This window comes from Nipponia nippon, unplaced genomic scaffold (assembly GCF_047370975.1).
Source record: "Nipponia nippon isolate SJK-2023a ecotype South Korea unplaced genomic scaffold, ASM4737097v1 scaffold_3, whole genome shotgun sequence".
Taxonomy (NCBI): domain Eukaryota; kingdom Metazoa; phylum Chordata; class Aves; order Pelecaniformes; family Threskiornithidae; genus Nipponia; species Nipponia nippon.
In genome coordinates, this window is record NW_028262347.1 from 23,128,934 (window position 1) to 23,146,060 (window position 17,127).

At 41.0% G+C, this 17,127-nt stretch overlaps 1 protein-coding gene across 5 annotated transcripts in view; it reads right to left on the reverse strand.

Moving 5' to 3' along the window:
- PLXNB2 (plexin B2) overlaps positions 1-17,127 on the reverse strand; it is a 257,489-nt gene that overhangs the window by 35,477 nt on the left and 204,885 nt on the right. For all 5 annotated transcript variants that reach the window (XM_087765398.1, XM_087765397.1, XM_087765396.1 and 2 more), the window contains 3 exons: positions 16,391-16,563; positions 13,978-14,126; positions 10,854-10,962 (listed from right to left, as the gene is read on the reverse strand). In XM_087765398.1, the coding sequence (XP_087621524.1) occupies positions 10,854-10,962; positions 13,978-14,126; positions 16,391-16,563 (431 nt within the window). The remainder of the gene's footprint in view (positions 1-10,853; positions 10,963-13,977; positions 14,127-16,390; positions 16,564-17,127) is intronic.

Below are 17,127 nucleotides of genomic sequence, written 5' to 3' on the forward strand. Positions count from 1 at the left end.
ACTTCACAAATCCACGATGACAACTGTAATTTGCTCTCAAGTCATTGAGCTTTAGGAATCTGCTTTAACACTAATTGGGTGTCAATTGCTTTTCTTTCCTGAGAGAAATCTGTTTGTAAACCCTTCACTCCTCAAGATGCACGTCACTGCAGCATATGACTGCTCTCATGTGTTAACCTTTGATTTCATTTTAATTTAATACATCACTTGGGTTTCAAGATTTTATGTAGGGAAGTGATTCAAAGTCATTTTAAATCATTTTCTAAGCAAAAAGAAGCCTTGATTCAATATAACAGAGTTGACTAAAACTTGCTCACTTAGGTCTATGCAACCCTCTCTATGCATACTCTTTGGATTTAATTGCTTGCTGATTTAAGCTGAATTGAAATAAGTCATGCTACGGTAAATACAAAGTTTGAGGGGGCCAGTTTTAAAAATCACACTTGAAGTTTAAATTAACACAAGTCTAGACATGCACTTCACAGAAAAACTCATTTGTGCTTTTTTGTAACACAATTTTGTTGCTAAAAAATTACAATCAAAATTGTATATAAAATACACAGTCAATAAATAGTTTATAAAAACATATCAAATACTTTTAAGTGTAACCTTACGACATGGACAGAAAACCATACCTTTTATTAACTTCAAATTAAATCTTAATTGCTATAAATCGTTAAGCATTTTGGACCTCTGTATCATCTGCAGTAAAAATCCACAGCAATGATTAGCTGCATAACATGCCTGGGATAGCTTTCAGATGAAAGTATCCCCCAAGAACCACTAAGGAATCAGTATAGACAAATTAGTTATCCCTGAACCTCAGAAAACCTATTTAAAACTCATAGCCTTTTCCCTAAATACTACCTCTACTGAAAGCCTAGCCACTTAGGACAGCCTTAGGAAGGAAAAGAACAAGAAACCACTTAAAGCCAAGCCTTTAAGCAGAGACTTAGGAAAGAAAGGAAGAAGAAAAGGTTTCTGAAGCATCACATACCACTGTTCTCTGTAACCTCAGCATAAAAAAATGAAAGGAAGCTTGCTGAGAACAACTGCTAGACAGCAGTATTCCTTTTTTCCTGCAAAAATGTGAAATAATTGCCCTGTTAAAGCTCTTCTGGGTTATCTGATGGGTAACTTTGGCAGGGCGTCAGCTGGCTCTGTTGCTAACAACCAGTAGACATCGAATGAGTCATGAACTTGAAGCAGAACCATCCAGCACCATTTTCTGTGGGGGACCTTTCAGTGGTGGCCTACGTTTGCCTCCCTACGAATAGGGATGTATAGGTAACCAAACAGCAAAGTTACCTCTGAATAACACAGCCGCAAGGGGGAAGTGGAACAAGTATCGGTTCCGTTTTCCCCAGAAACTTTTTTTCCTTAGCAAGACTCCAACTCTGCTGGAAGTTAAAGCCCAGCTATGCCAGACAGAAGAACACGCCACCCACACCTCACCCCATCCACGGCGCAGGCACTTTTCGGCTGCACTTGAGGTTGAATGGAAATCTGAGGCCAAGAGCCACCCTGGGAGCTAACACAGGTAGCAGCCAAAGAGGAGGTGGAACAGGTATTTTAACCCTTATATTCTCTTTAATCATTGATCTTGCAGCAGTTCCTCAAAGGACTATTTTAAAAAAGCTTAATTCAAAGTATTCATATTTAACGTATTTAAAGTAATTTTGCAAATACCAAGAGCTCTCCAGAGACCAAATAATGTGGACGTCTCATAAAGATGATCTAATAAGAAGCTGAACTGTGTGCGCTCTGTGTGCAGAGGAATTCTTCAGCATGACTGCTAAGAAAAAGCATCATATAGTAACACTTTGTAACTGTAAACTTGTCAGGAAAATTATTTGATTAATTTTAACTTGCTATTTTCTGTTTCACATCTTCCCCCTTTCCCTTCCTCTTAAGGACCTGCCAGAAAAAATAAGTAGTTAAAATAAATTCTTAAGAATTTTAACAATTTTAATAACCATTTTATTGCAAAAGCAATGTGCTCTGAGCAAGTTTTAGTGCTCTTCTAAAATATTCACGGATGGCTCAAAGAGCAAAGCTACATCAGCCCACCTGGTGGTCTTCTTAAGAGTACCAATAAAGAAAAAAAAATTGGGTCATCCAAATGCTCAACCAGAAAGCATTTTTCAAAAATGCAATTAGGTAGATAAGATCAGCAGAAGAACGATATTTCACTGAATGCCAAGATAATTTGAAAAAGAACCATCAGTGGTGGTACAAGCCTTCAACGAGAATTGTGTTACCTAAGGAGAAGGCAGCCCCTTCCCATGGCTGACATGGCACTCACCAGTGGAACAGAGAGGTTCAGACCCCTGGAAGCTGCCAGGTCTAGGCTTACACAGTCTTATCTTAGGCAGTCTAGCAAAGCTGCACCTTACACACAGCTCTACATTGCTTACCACAGTCCTGCATGAGATTCCTTCTCCTTGCAGAAGAAAATGAGGGGCAAAGGGCAAATCCTTCACTGCAAACCTTGTTTGAGGGATGATAAAAATGCTGCTTTTACCAAGAGGCAACCCCCCTTTAATTTGGACTCAATCCCAAACAATACTGAATGTTCAACCATTACAAACAGCACCGATAAACCTAGGACCTCAAGTGCTGCAAGATCAGTGATGCCATCTTTTCCAAATCCCCTCAAGGGTTTCTTCTCTCCTTGTTTCTGCCCTTTTCTCATTTCAGTCTCTGAATCAGAAGTACGCCTGCCGTCATAATAAATAACCCGCTTTCATTTTAACTCTCTGCACCTCAGGATCTTTGTTAGCTCAGTCAGAAGGTGCCCAGGGGAAGTCACACTTTCTGTAACATCGCAGCACGGTGCACCACTATAACATCACACCGCAGCGCTCACTGCAATTATGATGTTAAGCAGAACATTTGATTATGTGTCTTATATGGAATTTGGAGCAGTCTTGTAATAATTCTTCTGGAAAACGTCAGCCCTTGTGAGGACTTGGCAATACTTCATTTCTCATGGACACAGTAAAATTTAAACAACCCTGCAAACGCTAATTTAACCCTTGTTTTATAATTCCTTAAAGTGTAGAAAATAATAATTCATGCATATTTCAGTCTTTTTCTTATTTTGCTTGGAATGGAGGAGTGTTCTTTCTGGTCCATACTCCTCCTTTTGTCACCGGGAAAATATTGTTCATGTCTTCCAGGTAGTTTAATGTTTGAGCATAAATATTTTCTGCAATAACAGGCTACCTCATTATGTGGGGTTTTTGATAGTCTAGTTTAAAAAAGCCTGTTCCAATGTCTGTCAGTTGTTCAGTGGCCTGCTTCTTGGCAAGGCTGGTAAGCCATCTCCCAGCAGAGGGACTTCCCACTGCTGGGACTCCCCACTGCCTTACGCTCTCAAGATCATGCCCTGTGTTTGTAAGAAGTGGATTTGCAGTTTTGGTAAAACATATGCACATCTACAGCTATGCTATTCAGAACAAAATACAATAGAATAGTTCAGTTGGAAGGGACCTACACCGATCATATAGTCCAACTTGTCAACAGGTGTAACTTCCTCCCTACTGCATGGTTCATCCTGAAGAAATAATTTGATCTCGATAGGATTTCTTGCTTGTAGGTCCAAGCAGATTGTAGCTTGTCAGTCATGGGAAATTTGAGCATTTTACATATCTTACATACAAACCTTCCTTAAATCCTACTTAGGTGTGAAAATGTTGAGCTAGAGATCTCAAAGTCCACCTGCAACGCAACTTTCCCATGTTGTACCAGACTGCTGGGTTAGTACTCCTGAACTGATAAGCAGCTTTCCCAGCACTTTGATAACCATTACGCAGCTTTGCTGGAAGGATAATAATGCTACGAATAGGTTCTCTCTTCTGTTTTATAACTGTGGTTGGTGCCCATCCCATTGATATGGTCTACCTAAAAGCAGTGGTTGTCTGCTCTGATTTGAAACAGTGAGACAATGGCAATTTTTAAGTCCTTCTACATTGCTTATGGTATGTAACATTCAAATAGTGCTAGTTTGTTTGGCAGCAAATTCATTTATTCTCTTGGGCATACTAATGAATTCCCTTACGTGGCATTCGCATTCCTGTGTGCCACTGCCTTATCTTTGCATCAGGGACTAAACTGAGCTTCACAAACTATATTTTTTGGTTTCGCCTCACAGTAATGTCAGAGTCTTGCAACAGTATGTCCTCTGAGGTGCTTTGTGCTTCGTCAGTACAGAGGTACCGGAAAAAAAAATAGTACTGGCAAACCAGCTTGCACTGGCCCCGGTATGTATATGACTTCACACTCAGGCCATTTTCCAGTGTCCTGTTTTCTCCATTGCAGCTAGAAGTCTTTACTTTGCTTGCTCTGTTTGTATCCTTTGCCTCCTAATTACAAGTCTGTTCACAGAAATGCTGATATATTTTTCATTGTAATTTCATGCTTTCTGCGTGCTAGAGGGTAAATTATCTCCATGTCTGTTCCACTTATAATCACATTTAGATGCGAACTTACTTATTAGCAGTGTACATGACTGCTGCTCTTACACAGCTACTGCAGACCCTCTGAGCATTCACATTTCAGCTCTTACTTTTTTCATCCTGTTTATTAATCTAGAATGAACTTTTTGGTCTTTAATATTTTATGACTTGCAGTTAGTCTTTTTGCACAGTTAGGAAGGTGATCTCTTCTTTCTTCAGGTTTCTGATTACAATTTTAGTAAAAGATACCTTTTACAGCCTGAAAATGCTTTCAGAGAGCTCCGAGCATTTTAGATCTCTGTGGTCTGCTGGTGTCAAATCAAAGCACAGCTTTTACCTGGCTAACAGTGGGGTTACTGCTATTCTCCTTTTTTTATCCAGCTTCTTTGCAATTTTCCCATTAAAGATATGCAGGAGCAAAACAGAACCATTCCCCCAGCTTCTTTTTCACTCACCTGACTTGCATTCAGGATCTGATCTGCCAGGCTGATTCATGTTCTTTTTCACTTTGTTTGTTTGCTTTGCAGCTTTCCTGGTTTACACCGTCATGTCCAGCCAACTCACTTCTGGTCCCTTGCACAGTATTCAAGAACAAGAGGAGTGCGCTCCTGTGGAGCATCACCTAGGTTCTGCATGTCTTCTTTTTTCATTTCTCTACTTTTCCACTCGTCTGTCACCAAGCACATCCTCAACTTTTTGTATTCCTGGGCATGACTCTCTAAATAGGGATACTATCTACTATAATATACATCTGTGGTAGGCAGTCTCTAGCCCAAGAACTATACCACTGAGATAAAAGTGCTTGCCCTTTATCCTTCACTAATGCAGAAAATCAAAGAGAGAAACAACCAGCCACCAAGGAGGCTACTGGTGGATCACAAGAGGGGCCAGAAATTCAGGAACAGTTGGAAGACAACTGAAGAGAGGAGCCTAACGGAGATGCAAAGAAACCTTGGCATGAAGTCTACGCTTCAGAGGGGGATGCTGGAGAAAACACAACCGTGCCAGACCACAAGCAGAGAGGCAACTGGGGAGGGAGAAGAGGATGGTGGCAGAGTATATCCCCGTGATGCTGTGAGAGATACCAGCTGCAGCACAAGGGGAAGCCAGCAACAGATGGATGTGTTCAAATGGACATGATGGGCAGCAAATGGCAAAGCCACCTAAGCTCCCTTCTGCCAGCTCCTGTAGGCGGTGACCTCTGGTTGGGGGTTTGCCTTTGATGCAAGCGCACGTCTTCACAAGTAGGAATGGGCTTTTGTGCTTCCACACAAGCAGAGCACAGGGATGCTGTGTCAAGGACCCGATGACAGTGCACACACACATGGATAAGATTTTCACAAATGCACAGAGCACATTATTGCTCTGCATTTATCTCATCCATCCTTTCCTCCACAAGCAACCTTTCCCTTTCCTCATCCTGGTCCCAGCTACAATAAGTTCTGGCTCTTGAAGTAGGTCTGTAAAACAACTAATTTGTTACCAAAATTATCTGCCCTGCACTGAAAGCCAAATTATTCTGCCAACCCTTGCATATAATGCACACAAAAATTAAAGGCATTAAAGGCATAGCCCATGAAGTGCCGTAGACTCCAGCCACCTTCTTGGAGGTCAAAATGTCATTTCATGGACTATAAAGGTAACTGCAGGAGCTAAATTAAGCTTCTGAACAGGGCATGCAAGTCATTAGGAACTGCTCTTTCCCCCTCCGCTTCCCTCCTTTCTCAGACTCAAGGGAGCCTGGTTCTTGTTTCTTCAGACAAGCCACCCACTCACAGGATATTCAACCAGAGAATTTCCATTGCGTGCTCTTGGCAGCCTGGTGTTTGCCGCAGTGGCTGACCTGACCCGCCAGCTTGCCTCGTCACAGCATCCACAACACAAGCCAGGCTTCAGTTCCTGGGTTATTTCTGCAACGGCAGAGAAGTGAGCTGAGTCCTGCCTTTCTGGGGTTGCTTTGTCCAAACCTCACACCATGTGAGCTGATCAAATGCTTCCAGCTGCTCCAGGTGCCCGGGCAGAGCATTTGCCTGGCAATGCATGTCGTGTGCTGTCTGCTGTGGATGGGATGCTTATGCAAAGGGTTGATATTTTAAACAACTGAATTTTTTGACTGCAGGCAGCATCTTTTTATTGTGAGGCAGACATCACATGATTTTCTGAAAAGACCGCAGAGCCTTGCTGACAGGTTTGATGGAGAAATGGAAGCATGCATGACTAGAAAGTCTGCATTGTTATACAGTCAGTGTTCACTGGCAGCTTTCAAGCAGAACCATGAGCACTGGATGGTGGGACATGTATTTAAGTGCATAGCTCAGATGACAGAGAACTAAGTCTAATAATATCCACATGAGGAAGGGCCAACCGCTAAAACTCTCAGCCACCCAAGAGTTCTCCTGGCCCCTATGCAGGCTGACACACAAACAAGACGTGCTCCAGGACTCAAGAGTAAGATAAGATCCTCTGGAAGCAATTCCAGACTGCTGTGGATGTGTGGTTTATCAGCATCAATCATAATGGCAACAAGTATGTAATACCCGCCTTGCAAAAACCCACCCAAAACCCCCAACTGAAATGCATGTGTTGAGGTAAAGACTCAGGGAGAAAAATCAAGGAGTGAGCTAAAACCCTCCACAAAAGCCTTGTGGCACTAATGGCACTGCACTGGTGAAAGCTCCCAGGCCAACTGCTTGAAACATCAAGAAGAAAAGCAGAGGATGGATGGAGGTAACAAGAAACTGCCAAGGTGGGAGTAGATTAAAGTGGAAGAGTGCACCTTGTTAAATGTAACTGTGCTGTTCAGGTTCACATTCAAACTTCCAGTATGGTGAATAGTCATGTTCATGTTTGTTTTCAGATCAGACTCTAATTTATCCCCCCTTCTTCGTCTTTTTGGTTATTCACCTCGTCTCGTTTAGGTAAATAGACTTCCTGATTTACTAAAAGTCATTATTTCCAAGCCAGTCCCTAAACTACCTTCAGCACCTCACAAACGTATTACACTTTTGCAAAGCTCTACCTCTAATTTCACCGTCTTATATTTATTTGAGCTTTCTGAAACCATAAGGTCTTTCTAACCTGCACAGCCTAAAACTCACAGAACTGCTCTTGCAAACAGATGCTGGAGATCCCAGAACCAGCTGCAAGCTCTCGTTCTGGTGGCTCGAGTCTGAAGAGGAGGTATTCTGAGAAAGGAATCATGCTTGTATGGGATCAGCAAATCTGGGCCATATACGTAAGAAAAGCTCAACTCCTTCCTTTGATACTGCTTCTCGCTGTCATAGTAACAAGCAAATCAGATAAAATTAACAACAAATGAAAAAGCAGGACTGGCCTTTAGCCGTGTTACTGCTCCACCTGCTTAGAGACCAGCAAAGCTGTCAGTGCTCCAGATGTACTGCATAGCTGGATATGAAAATTTAGCATCACTTCATTTCTATTTCACTAAACAGGAGAATGGTTATTGCCTGATCCTGCTTATAGTGAAACAACAGAAATGTCAGTAGAGGAGGACTGAGCTACTAGAATTTAATTTCACTGGAATGGCTGGACTTGAACAGCACTCAGGTTGGATAGAGAAATCGTGGTGGGTAGGGAAAAACAGAGCTTTCTTCCCCTGTTATGCAGCAAATATAAATGAGCTGTTTACTGCACAGCACAGACTCTTGTGGACCAGGGCATTTTAGTTCAGAAATAATTCTAAATTGAAACCATGGCTTCTCTTTTAACTGTATTTTTGACCCATTTAATGGAGGTCTCATGCATACCTTGGCTCAGAAATGTGCTGTGCGGGCAGACGGGGCAGAAGCATGACTCTGAGCCCTAAGTTATGCTGATTATTGATCCTCATCAATCCAGCTTTAAAAATGCATCTCATTGTTCAGACTGGGTATCAACAAGAGCCAAATGTAGTAGTACTTATAGACTCATAGAATGGTTTGGGTTGGAAGGGACCTTCAAAGATCATCTAGTCCAACCCCCTTGCCATGGGCAAGGACATCTTTCACGAGATCACGTTGCTCAAAGCCCCATCCGGCCTGGCCTTGAACACTTCCAATAATGGGGCAGCCACAAGTTCTCTGGGCAACCTGTTCCAGTGTCACTGGATCATCCTCATCATAAAAAAAATTCTTCCTTATATGCAATCTACTTGATAACTGACTATGTACTTTTGGTGGTAGACACTAGACACATGTACAAGGCTGAGACTGCGGGGAGTATGGTGACACCTCCGATGTACATAGACACACCAGGCTGAGCGGCTGCATTGCCTCCTTGTGCACTTCTGCCCTGTGCCACCACATATCGCATTTAGAGCGGTCACTGCAAAAGCTGAAACTATTGTGCTTCGGGTGATCAGAGCACGCAGTAAAAACAGTGATAATTACCAGCAGGTTGGCAGCCAGACAATGTGCCAAAGAAAGGGGGAAATACAGAATAGAAAATTTATTTTAGGAAGGCTCTTGGAAAGAAGATTATTTTCTTTCCTTTGTATATACTGAATAGAAGAGGTTTTAAACAAAGCACAGATTTTGCATGTCTGCTGAAAGAAGTCACCAAAGAACTGCCTGAAAACAACAGTGAAACAAGACTGTAGCTTTTAAGACAATGTCAACTGACGTGATTGTCTGCTCTGATCATCTGTTCTCATGCCAAAAGTGCTTGTGTCACACTTGTAGAGGTGCGCGTGAACGCAACGCCCCTGTACTGACTTTAATCCTACTGCCGTCCACAGTTGGCTTCATTTTCTTGTGGAACAAAGAGAAATGAAACTAGAAACTAATTTCACCATCAAGGCATGAACTGTATTACTTGCCATGGCTTTGCATTTTGTAAATAGAGTGCCTGTGGAAAGATTATTTGCAGTAAATAAAAATGCTCTTTATTGGCAGTTAGCTTAGGTATCCGATATGTCAGTAACCTCAATGCAGGCAGAGATTGGCCCAGAGGAAGTCTTGAACTTGCAGGAGAACCTCCACCTGCATGATGCCTGTGCACAGCGGCTTCTCCTAGCGCCGGGTGATCAAGAATCTTTCCCTTAAGTAGCCAAAAGTGGTGGCTGCTTATCTCGCTTCCCAGATGGGCTGAGCAGGGAATCACACCAGAACAAGTTCACAGGCTTTGAAGCCTACATGGAGGCTTCAGATTACATTTCAACACACCCGGTAACTTCTTCATGTGGTTTTCATGCAAACCATGGGAGAAGCATAGGAGAACTGGTGTAAAACATACCCCACACAATGGGTTCATGTCAAAATCTCATTTCATGTAGGCCATGTCATAGCCTCTGTCCTAGAGACCACAAACACATAAACACAGGAGATTATGTTCTTCTCTGGTTAAGACAAATGAGATCGACAAAGAAAGACTTAATTATAAGCTACATTTCCACAAAGGAACAGATGACATTTTCAAGCAAAAAGGGTGTTTTTATGGAAAAATTATGGAAAAACCACTTCTAGCCTCTTTTGCAAAAACAAGAATATCCTTTTCTCAGTTGAATGTCATTCTTGACTTATTCCACCTCTTACTGCTGACTCCTTTTCTTTCCTTCTCACAAGATCGCAAGAATTAATGAGACACAAGTTTAAATAAGGGAGAAGATAAAAGCCTAACCCACCCTTTATGTTTCATAGATTTACAGTTTATAGCTGTAATTTTAAGTATCGATATGAAGACAGAGATTATTTAAACCTTTCAACTATCACAGGCTCTTATAAATTTTGAAGATCTCATAGATACAGATAAAGCTACTTGCTGCTGAAACCACAGGCTAGACCAGCCATAACCTAGGGCCACATTTAGGGTAAAGCAATTAAGACACAAATGAAATTCTCCTTCATAGTGACACTGAAAACAAAGCACATGTGTAATATGAACACACATCACGCTGTCTGTGGCTCTGCATGCCATATTTCTGAATGAAATAAATTATTAATTCCTTACTTATTCTTCAGCTGCTCTGCATCCATTCTTGTAATTAAGAACATTGGCTAGACTAAACATAGTGATTAAAATAGTGCACCAACTGTGTGTCTAAAGAATACCTAACGTTTTGCAGTGCTGATTTTTTTATATTCAATAGTGACACTTAAGAGACATTGTGTCACTCCTGAATGAGTTTATTACAGTTTCTTTTCTACCACATCTTTTTAACTTCAATTCATCATCCTATTTTGAGACTCTGGATCTATTGATCGGAATAGATTTTTGGTACACCCTTTGTATAAAGAAATGCTCGAGCTAAGTGTTTTCTAACATACTTGAATGACAGTGCTATTGATGAAACAAAGTTTGTAAGGCAAACACAAGCCACTCTGGGCTTAACAGGTAAACTTCTAACTTAGGTCATGCACAAGGTATAGAACAGATCTCTGAAAAAAATGCACTTACCTGGTATGTAAACAGCACTTCACTCGGTGATTTACCTAATTTTCCGTTGATGTTAACTTCAATTTCACCTTGTTTTGGTTCATTCATTGGTCCAACTTGACATACAATCCTAGCAAGAAAGTATGTAAGTTTGTCTGTTAGAAGTAACAGCTGCAATACCAATGCAATGCATGTGAGCTACCGTACATACTGTCAACAAAAGCACTAACTTTGCTTTATCTTACACAAGGTACTTGAACACTGCCTCAGATTCCCAGCAAAACCACCCAGGAATAGTTTAATCTCCTATCTAAAGGTAGGTAAAGCTGAAACCTGAGCACTGTATACAGCAACTACTTAGCAGTTAGTTAGTAGAGGTGCCTTCTACAGAAGACTCAAAATCAGCCCAGAAGTCAGAGTAACCTCTTCAACCTTACACAAGGTTTTCACTGGACCTGGCGATGTCCAAAAATCAAAGAACACCCCCACCGCCCACCTTGATGTGAGAATCAGACTGTCAGCTATCTTATAACTGTGTGTTTTAGCTGCTGATACTTTTGCTGTGCATCCTGCTATCTTTCAGCTTTAAACTACTGTATTTTCACACTTACGATCAAAATCCCTTTAGAATTACTGTTCTCTGAAAAGAAATCCTCTGATAACCCTCGCAAAATCAGAGGTCAAGGAACACTGGCTGTGAAAACACTGCCTTAACTAACACTGCTGCTGAGTGATAGCACGGATGTTTAAATTTTTATTTCAAACAGGTGATCCACAGAATATAAGCATGAAAATGCAATAAGGATTTAACACACTTGAAAACTGGGACAAATGCTTAACGGAGAGCTGATAATACAGTTAGATAAGGAGGTATACAATGTTTGCAGCCTGCACAGGCAGACAGTTTCATATAGGACACACCCTAAGGATCACTACTCATTTCCTTCGCTCTTTCCCTCAGCAATGCTTAATAGCATTATTGCTGTTCTTCCTCAAGCAGTGCATGACTGCTTAAAAAAAACACCTCATATAGAAAAAAAACCCCAACAACCCCAAATTACTGGGTATAATGTACTTAAATTGGGACTTATAATAAAAGGATTGTCCAGTCCCTTTGCAGATCACTCCAGACTTTTCTGCCTGGGTACTGGCAAATGGACAAAATTCTCTAAATTCTTGCATGTCCTGGCATGTGTATGGCTGCCTGAGTCTGTTCCTCATCATCTCTCTACTGTATTCTTGGAAGTTGTATCTTCTTGTCAGGCAGAAACAGGAAACGGTGCCTTTGGAGGAATTTCTACCATATGTCAAGCTAGGGAAAGCAGTCGGGGGCCAGGGCCGGGGGGTGTGTGTGCAGTAAACGCCGTACTGTGGTTAGCTGAGATTTTAATTGAGAAAAGTTCCCTCCCTTCCCCAGCATTGGCATTGCCTCCCTTCCCCCATGTTACTAATGGAAAACTACAAAGAATGAGAACAGGACTTCTCAAAAGCCAGCAATTAAATCACCGCAGAGCCAGAAAGCAGCCTTAAGTGCCTTAAATTTCACCGCTCTCCTGCCCATGGAAGCAACTGTCTCCTAAAAATGACTAGCTTTTTACTGCAGAAGGATACAGGAGCAAAACTAGGCACTTTTTTTTTTTAGTAAATTAAATAAAAGAAGGTGGTAATAAAACAAAAGAATGGAGGAAGATAAAGACAGAAAATTATAGATACCTATTTGGAGATTTTGAGTAACTTATTTTTCAGGGCTTCCCTAATGGAGAACATCCTTCAAAACCCCCTAATTTGTTGATAAATGACACTGTGCAAGTTGCATTTGTTCTCACCCATTACCACACTGACAGAGCTTAGGAAACCAGTAATGTTGCTATGATACAAGGAACCAGTCATCTCAGTTCTGGCTCCTTTCCATGTATTTAAAAATATCAGAAAGCTTTAGAAAAAGCCAAGAGGCTGGGGAAATTCTTGTAAGGCTCTGCTGCAATTCAGTGCAGCTTTTGCAAACACTGAAAATAGGGAATGGGAAAAGATGACTGTAAAAGAGTTGGGAATTTTGTAGATGGTGATGCACATGTAATGCAGGAGTGATGGCAATGGATTTGGGAAGCAGTAAGAGATATATAGCTATATATACATTCTTAAGTCCTAGCGACCTGGGAAGCTTCTAAATGCCTGATCCACAAACTGATGAAAGCTAAACATTTTTCAAAAGCTAAAATAATCACTTAGGTATCTTCACAATCCCTTTCAAAACATGCCACAGAAACAGCAAAAAGTTACTGTATTACAATTTAAATTAACTGAAGGGAAAGAAAGCCAATGTTTCAACTGCAACTTTAAATATCAAAAGTGAATGAAAGAAAAATCACACTGCTTAAAATACGTCATTACTCTTAATATTACTACTGAACCTTCATGCTATGCTTTTTATCAGCTAATATCAAAAGGGTATTTCCCTCTTGAAATTAGATGCTTGATATAATCTGTAGTAAACGCCTAGATACCTAAAAGAATTTAGGCACTTTGTTTTAATTCTTGGCACTGCTTAAGAGTGTGACAAGCAATCCGCAAAACATCTACCAACCTGCTTAGGCAATTCAACATCCATGGACTTGTTGGCTCTGTGATGAAACTTAAGTCATCTAAAGCTAAACCAAAATTCTGGGCTCCCTCCCTGCCCCCAGGAAAGAAACTGTGTGGCTGGACTAAAACAAAAAGATTTAAGCTTCCTCTTGCTTTGCCTACTTTCCCATAAATCTTGTATGCTTGGCTGCATTGTGGTTCAGATTTAGCAAAGATTTTAATGACTAGATGCACACCTAGAATGCCTTTAATTTAAAAACAAATAAATAGTCTTGAGATACCTGCAGTAATAGTTTATGAAAGCTTTTCAAACAAACAAGGAAAAAGAAATCAATCAATCGGAAGCAGGATGGTAGTACACTATTGTAAATTTGTTGCTGTATTAGAATCTATACCAATTTTAAATAAACTCAGACATGTTACTATGAAACATTACAGGTGTATCACACTAGTTCTTCCTTCCATTGATAATCTTTTACAACCACAGGAAGATCATCTTCCCCTGAAAATGCAGAAGTTCCTTTTTTCTTCTAAAGTCTTGTGAAAAATACCCAGCAATTACCTTGTGGAAACAGAATAGAATTCCTCTCTGAAAAGACATTCCTTGTCTGCCACTGTTATATTTTTTACATCTTCTGCTTTTATTCCCAAATTAGATCCCATTATGGTCAAAAGAATTCCACCACTTAGTGGTCCAGTTTTTGGCTCAATCTGTGATGCATGAGGGAAAGTAAAAAAAAAAGGCAAAATTAAATACTGCAGTGACCATGTTGCTTTTCCGTATTATTTAAAGCTACTTTGACTTACCCATACTTGAAATGCAAAAGATGTTTCTTGTAGGATCCCCACAAAAACATGCCATGTAACATTTTAATGTTAATTAATCATTTGCTAGCTCAGAACCAGTCATGTTCATCAGCTGCAGATGTCATGTCTCCTGTGGCAAACTGCTATGTAAAACCTCTTGCCTCGTGTTTACTCTGTTTTAAGTTTGCTTCCTCCACTAAAGCACGGTGATTTTGAAAAGCAAATGGATTGGGCTCCTCTCACAATCATTCCATGGAGCTTTTCTAGCATTTCTTTGCCGTGATTTTCTGCCTTTAGGTTCACGTCAGAACAGTGCACCTTCCTAACACACAGTGCTGCCCCACATAGTGTCTTCAAAAGTTCCTCTAGTCCCCTGATCTTCCTTAATGCATCAAATGGTAGGATGTTGCAGTACATGGGCTGATGCTAATTAAATAATTTGCAATTAAAATGAGGACTGAGAAAATCCTGCAGTTGCAATGGACTTCTCAGATTGAAATATAGCCCGAACAGGCACTTGAATTCTGAGTATTTGTTGGGAGACTAACCTGCTTTCCTATGTAATATTTGGAGCACCTCCGGCACAACCTTTTCAGGTCTTCAGCCTTGGAGGGCTGCAAGTTTACCATCAAGAAGAAGGAGGTTGCACAATTCCAAATGCAGTAATTGGAAGCCAAACAAACACAGCTTCAGAAAGTCTGGACTTCAATGTCTGCTCCATCAAAATCTTTCTTAGATCTAAGCATGTCTGAGCACAGAGACATGGCTGCTGCTGCCCAGCCCAGCTCCAGAATCACTTGCTCTGTTTTCCCACTGGTTCAACTTCCTAAAACTTCTGCCCACTGGCCATCCCTTTGCACTCAACTCATAAATAAACTAGCTGAAAAATGACTCAACAGTTTGTGTAGATGTTTCCAAATATTTTGTTCAAATCTGAAGCGAACAAAAGCTTTGAAAAAACAAATACTTTAGTATTTAGTATTAAAACCACAACATGTACAAACAGTATCCCAGGTGAAAACACATTTATTTTTCTTAATTTTCTTTTTCCTTCCCACTCAAATCATCTTTATCTGGGCAAAACTATTACACCAGTATTCTTCTCCACACTTTCTGTCGAGATTTCAGGGTATTTGCCTTCCTTGGCAGACTTCAACTGTTTACCTGCCATTTCTTCTTAGATACACCATCATGGCCAACCTCATCCAGCATGCTGTCGGTCTGCCTGTACCCACACTGCACCTCTAACTGTGCAGCTTCAGGAGATTCAGCGTCTCTACCAATCTGAGCCACGGGTTTCAGAACTGAACAGTTGAAACATCCCAGTTACGACTCTCAACCCCTGCCATACAGTTACCACATTTGTGACAACTTGGGGTACGTTCTCATCAAACGGTGTTTCAAAGTACTGATACCACTGTTGCAGCAATTTAGATTTGCCCAATGGAAGTACATATCACTCTTTTTTTCAACAATTATGCCCAGAAAAACAGCATTTGGCTTGTTGCTGAAAAGGACAAGGATTTATCACTTCTTGCTTTGGCTACTGGTCCACCAAGGTGGACAATGCTCGTCCCTTGCCCTCGGTGAACACTCCAACCACAGAGTCAGTCAGGGATGCACATTTGGCCACTCTGACTTCTTACATTCAACTTCTACAGCCTTGGGTTTGATTCTGGTGTGGACTGGAAAATATCACTGACACCTGGAAAACACATTGTGACGCAGAAACAACCTGCTCCCTTATTAAATACTATTTAAAAGTCTAGTTTGAAGCCTGTCAATGAGCCTACTAAGTGCTCGTAGGTCCAGGAGCAGTGAACCTCTCTTATAGACTTATTTCAAGTAGAAAGGACTTCAGGAGAGAAAAAAAATCCATGCTAATTCCCAAGAATCATGTGCCACGTTTAAGTGTACACTGCTAGCCTAGTTTCTGGCACAGTGAGGACAAGGCTTGAAAAACAAGGAGTCTCAAAGACTCCATTCAGTCCCTTATTTTAAGTCTTTACAAATCTCTCACACACATCACTACTGGCATTATTTCCTTGCAGCTATTTCAGAGGCTTACTTAACACCCTAGGAAAAAAACTGCCTTTCAGTATGAGCTTGCTTGGATGTTTTCTTCTGAAAAATAATACACTGGTAGGGAGACAAAAAAGCAATCTTACGCGAGTGATTTCTGGATGAGGACACGTGTCGGTGGGAGGAACGTGACAGAGTTTTTCATAAACGCACTTGCTGGGCTTGCCATCTTCTTCACACCAGACACACTTATAGTCGCGATGGGCTGCGAGGCATAAGCTGCAGTCGTTTCGTCCGTAAGAGCAGTTGTACAGAGTCACTGAAATATGAACAGTAAATACATTTAGACATTTTCCTCTGTTTTACAGATATTCAGTGTGTTATCGGAAGGAAAACTAAATCTAGGTACAAAGCCTGCCTGTTGCTCAGTTGAGTCATGTGAAGAATATGCACACTCTATACTTAACCCTTGAATGATGCTGAGAGAAAACTGTATTTTGCCCTGTATGGAAAAACCTGAAATCTATCCATGTGCAGATTAGGAATAAACTATCAAGTAGAACCCAAATGCATTTTTGTCACTCAGGCATTGTCAAAATATTTAAGTACAAGTCCTTTCTTTGATTATCCTCAATGAATCTGCCTATACAACTGTTCAAAGACTAGTTCAAACAAACAGGTCCTCCTGGTGTACTACAAGTCAGACATGGAAGGGTATAAACTCTGCATGGGTGTCGGTAGGGACAGACATCAGCTGGCATGGGACCTCTGCCAGCTGTGTATTTAAAGAAAGAGAGCTGCCTTTGTTGGCCATTTCCAGGACATTTGGGCCTTTCCAAAATCATTGCTAAAGCCTGAACCAAATAGAAAGTTAACACTTACT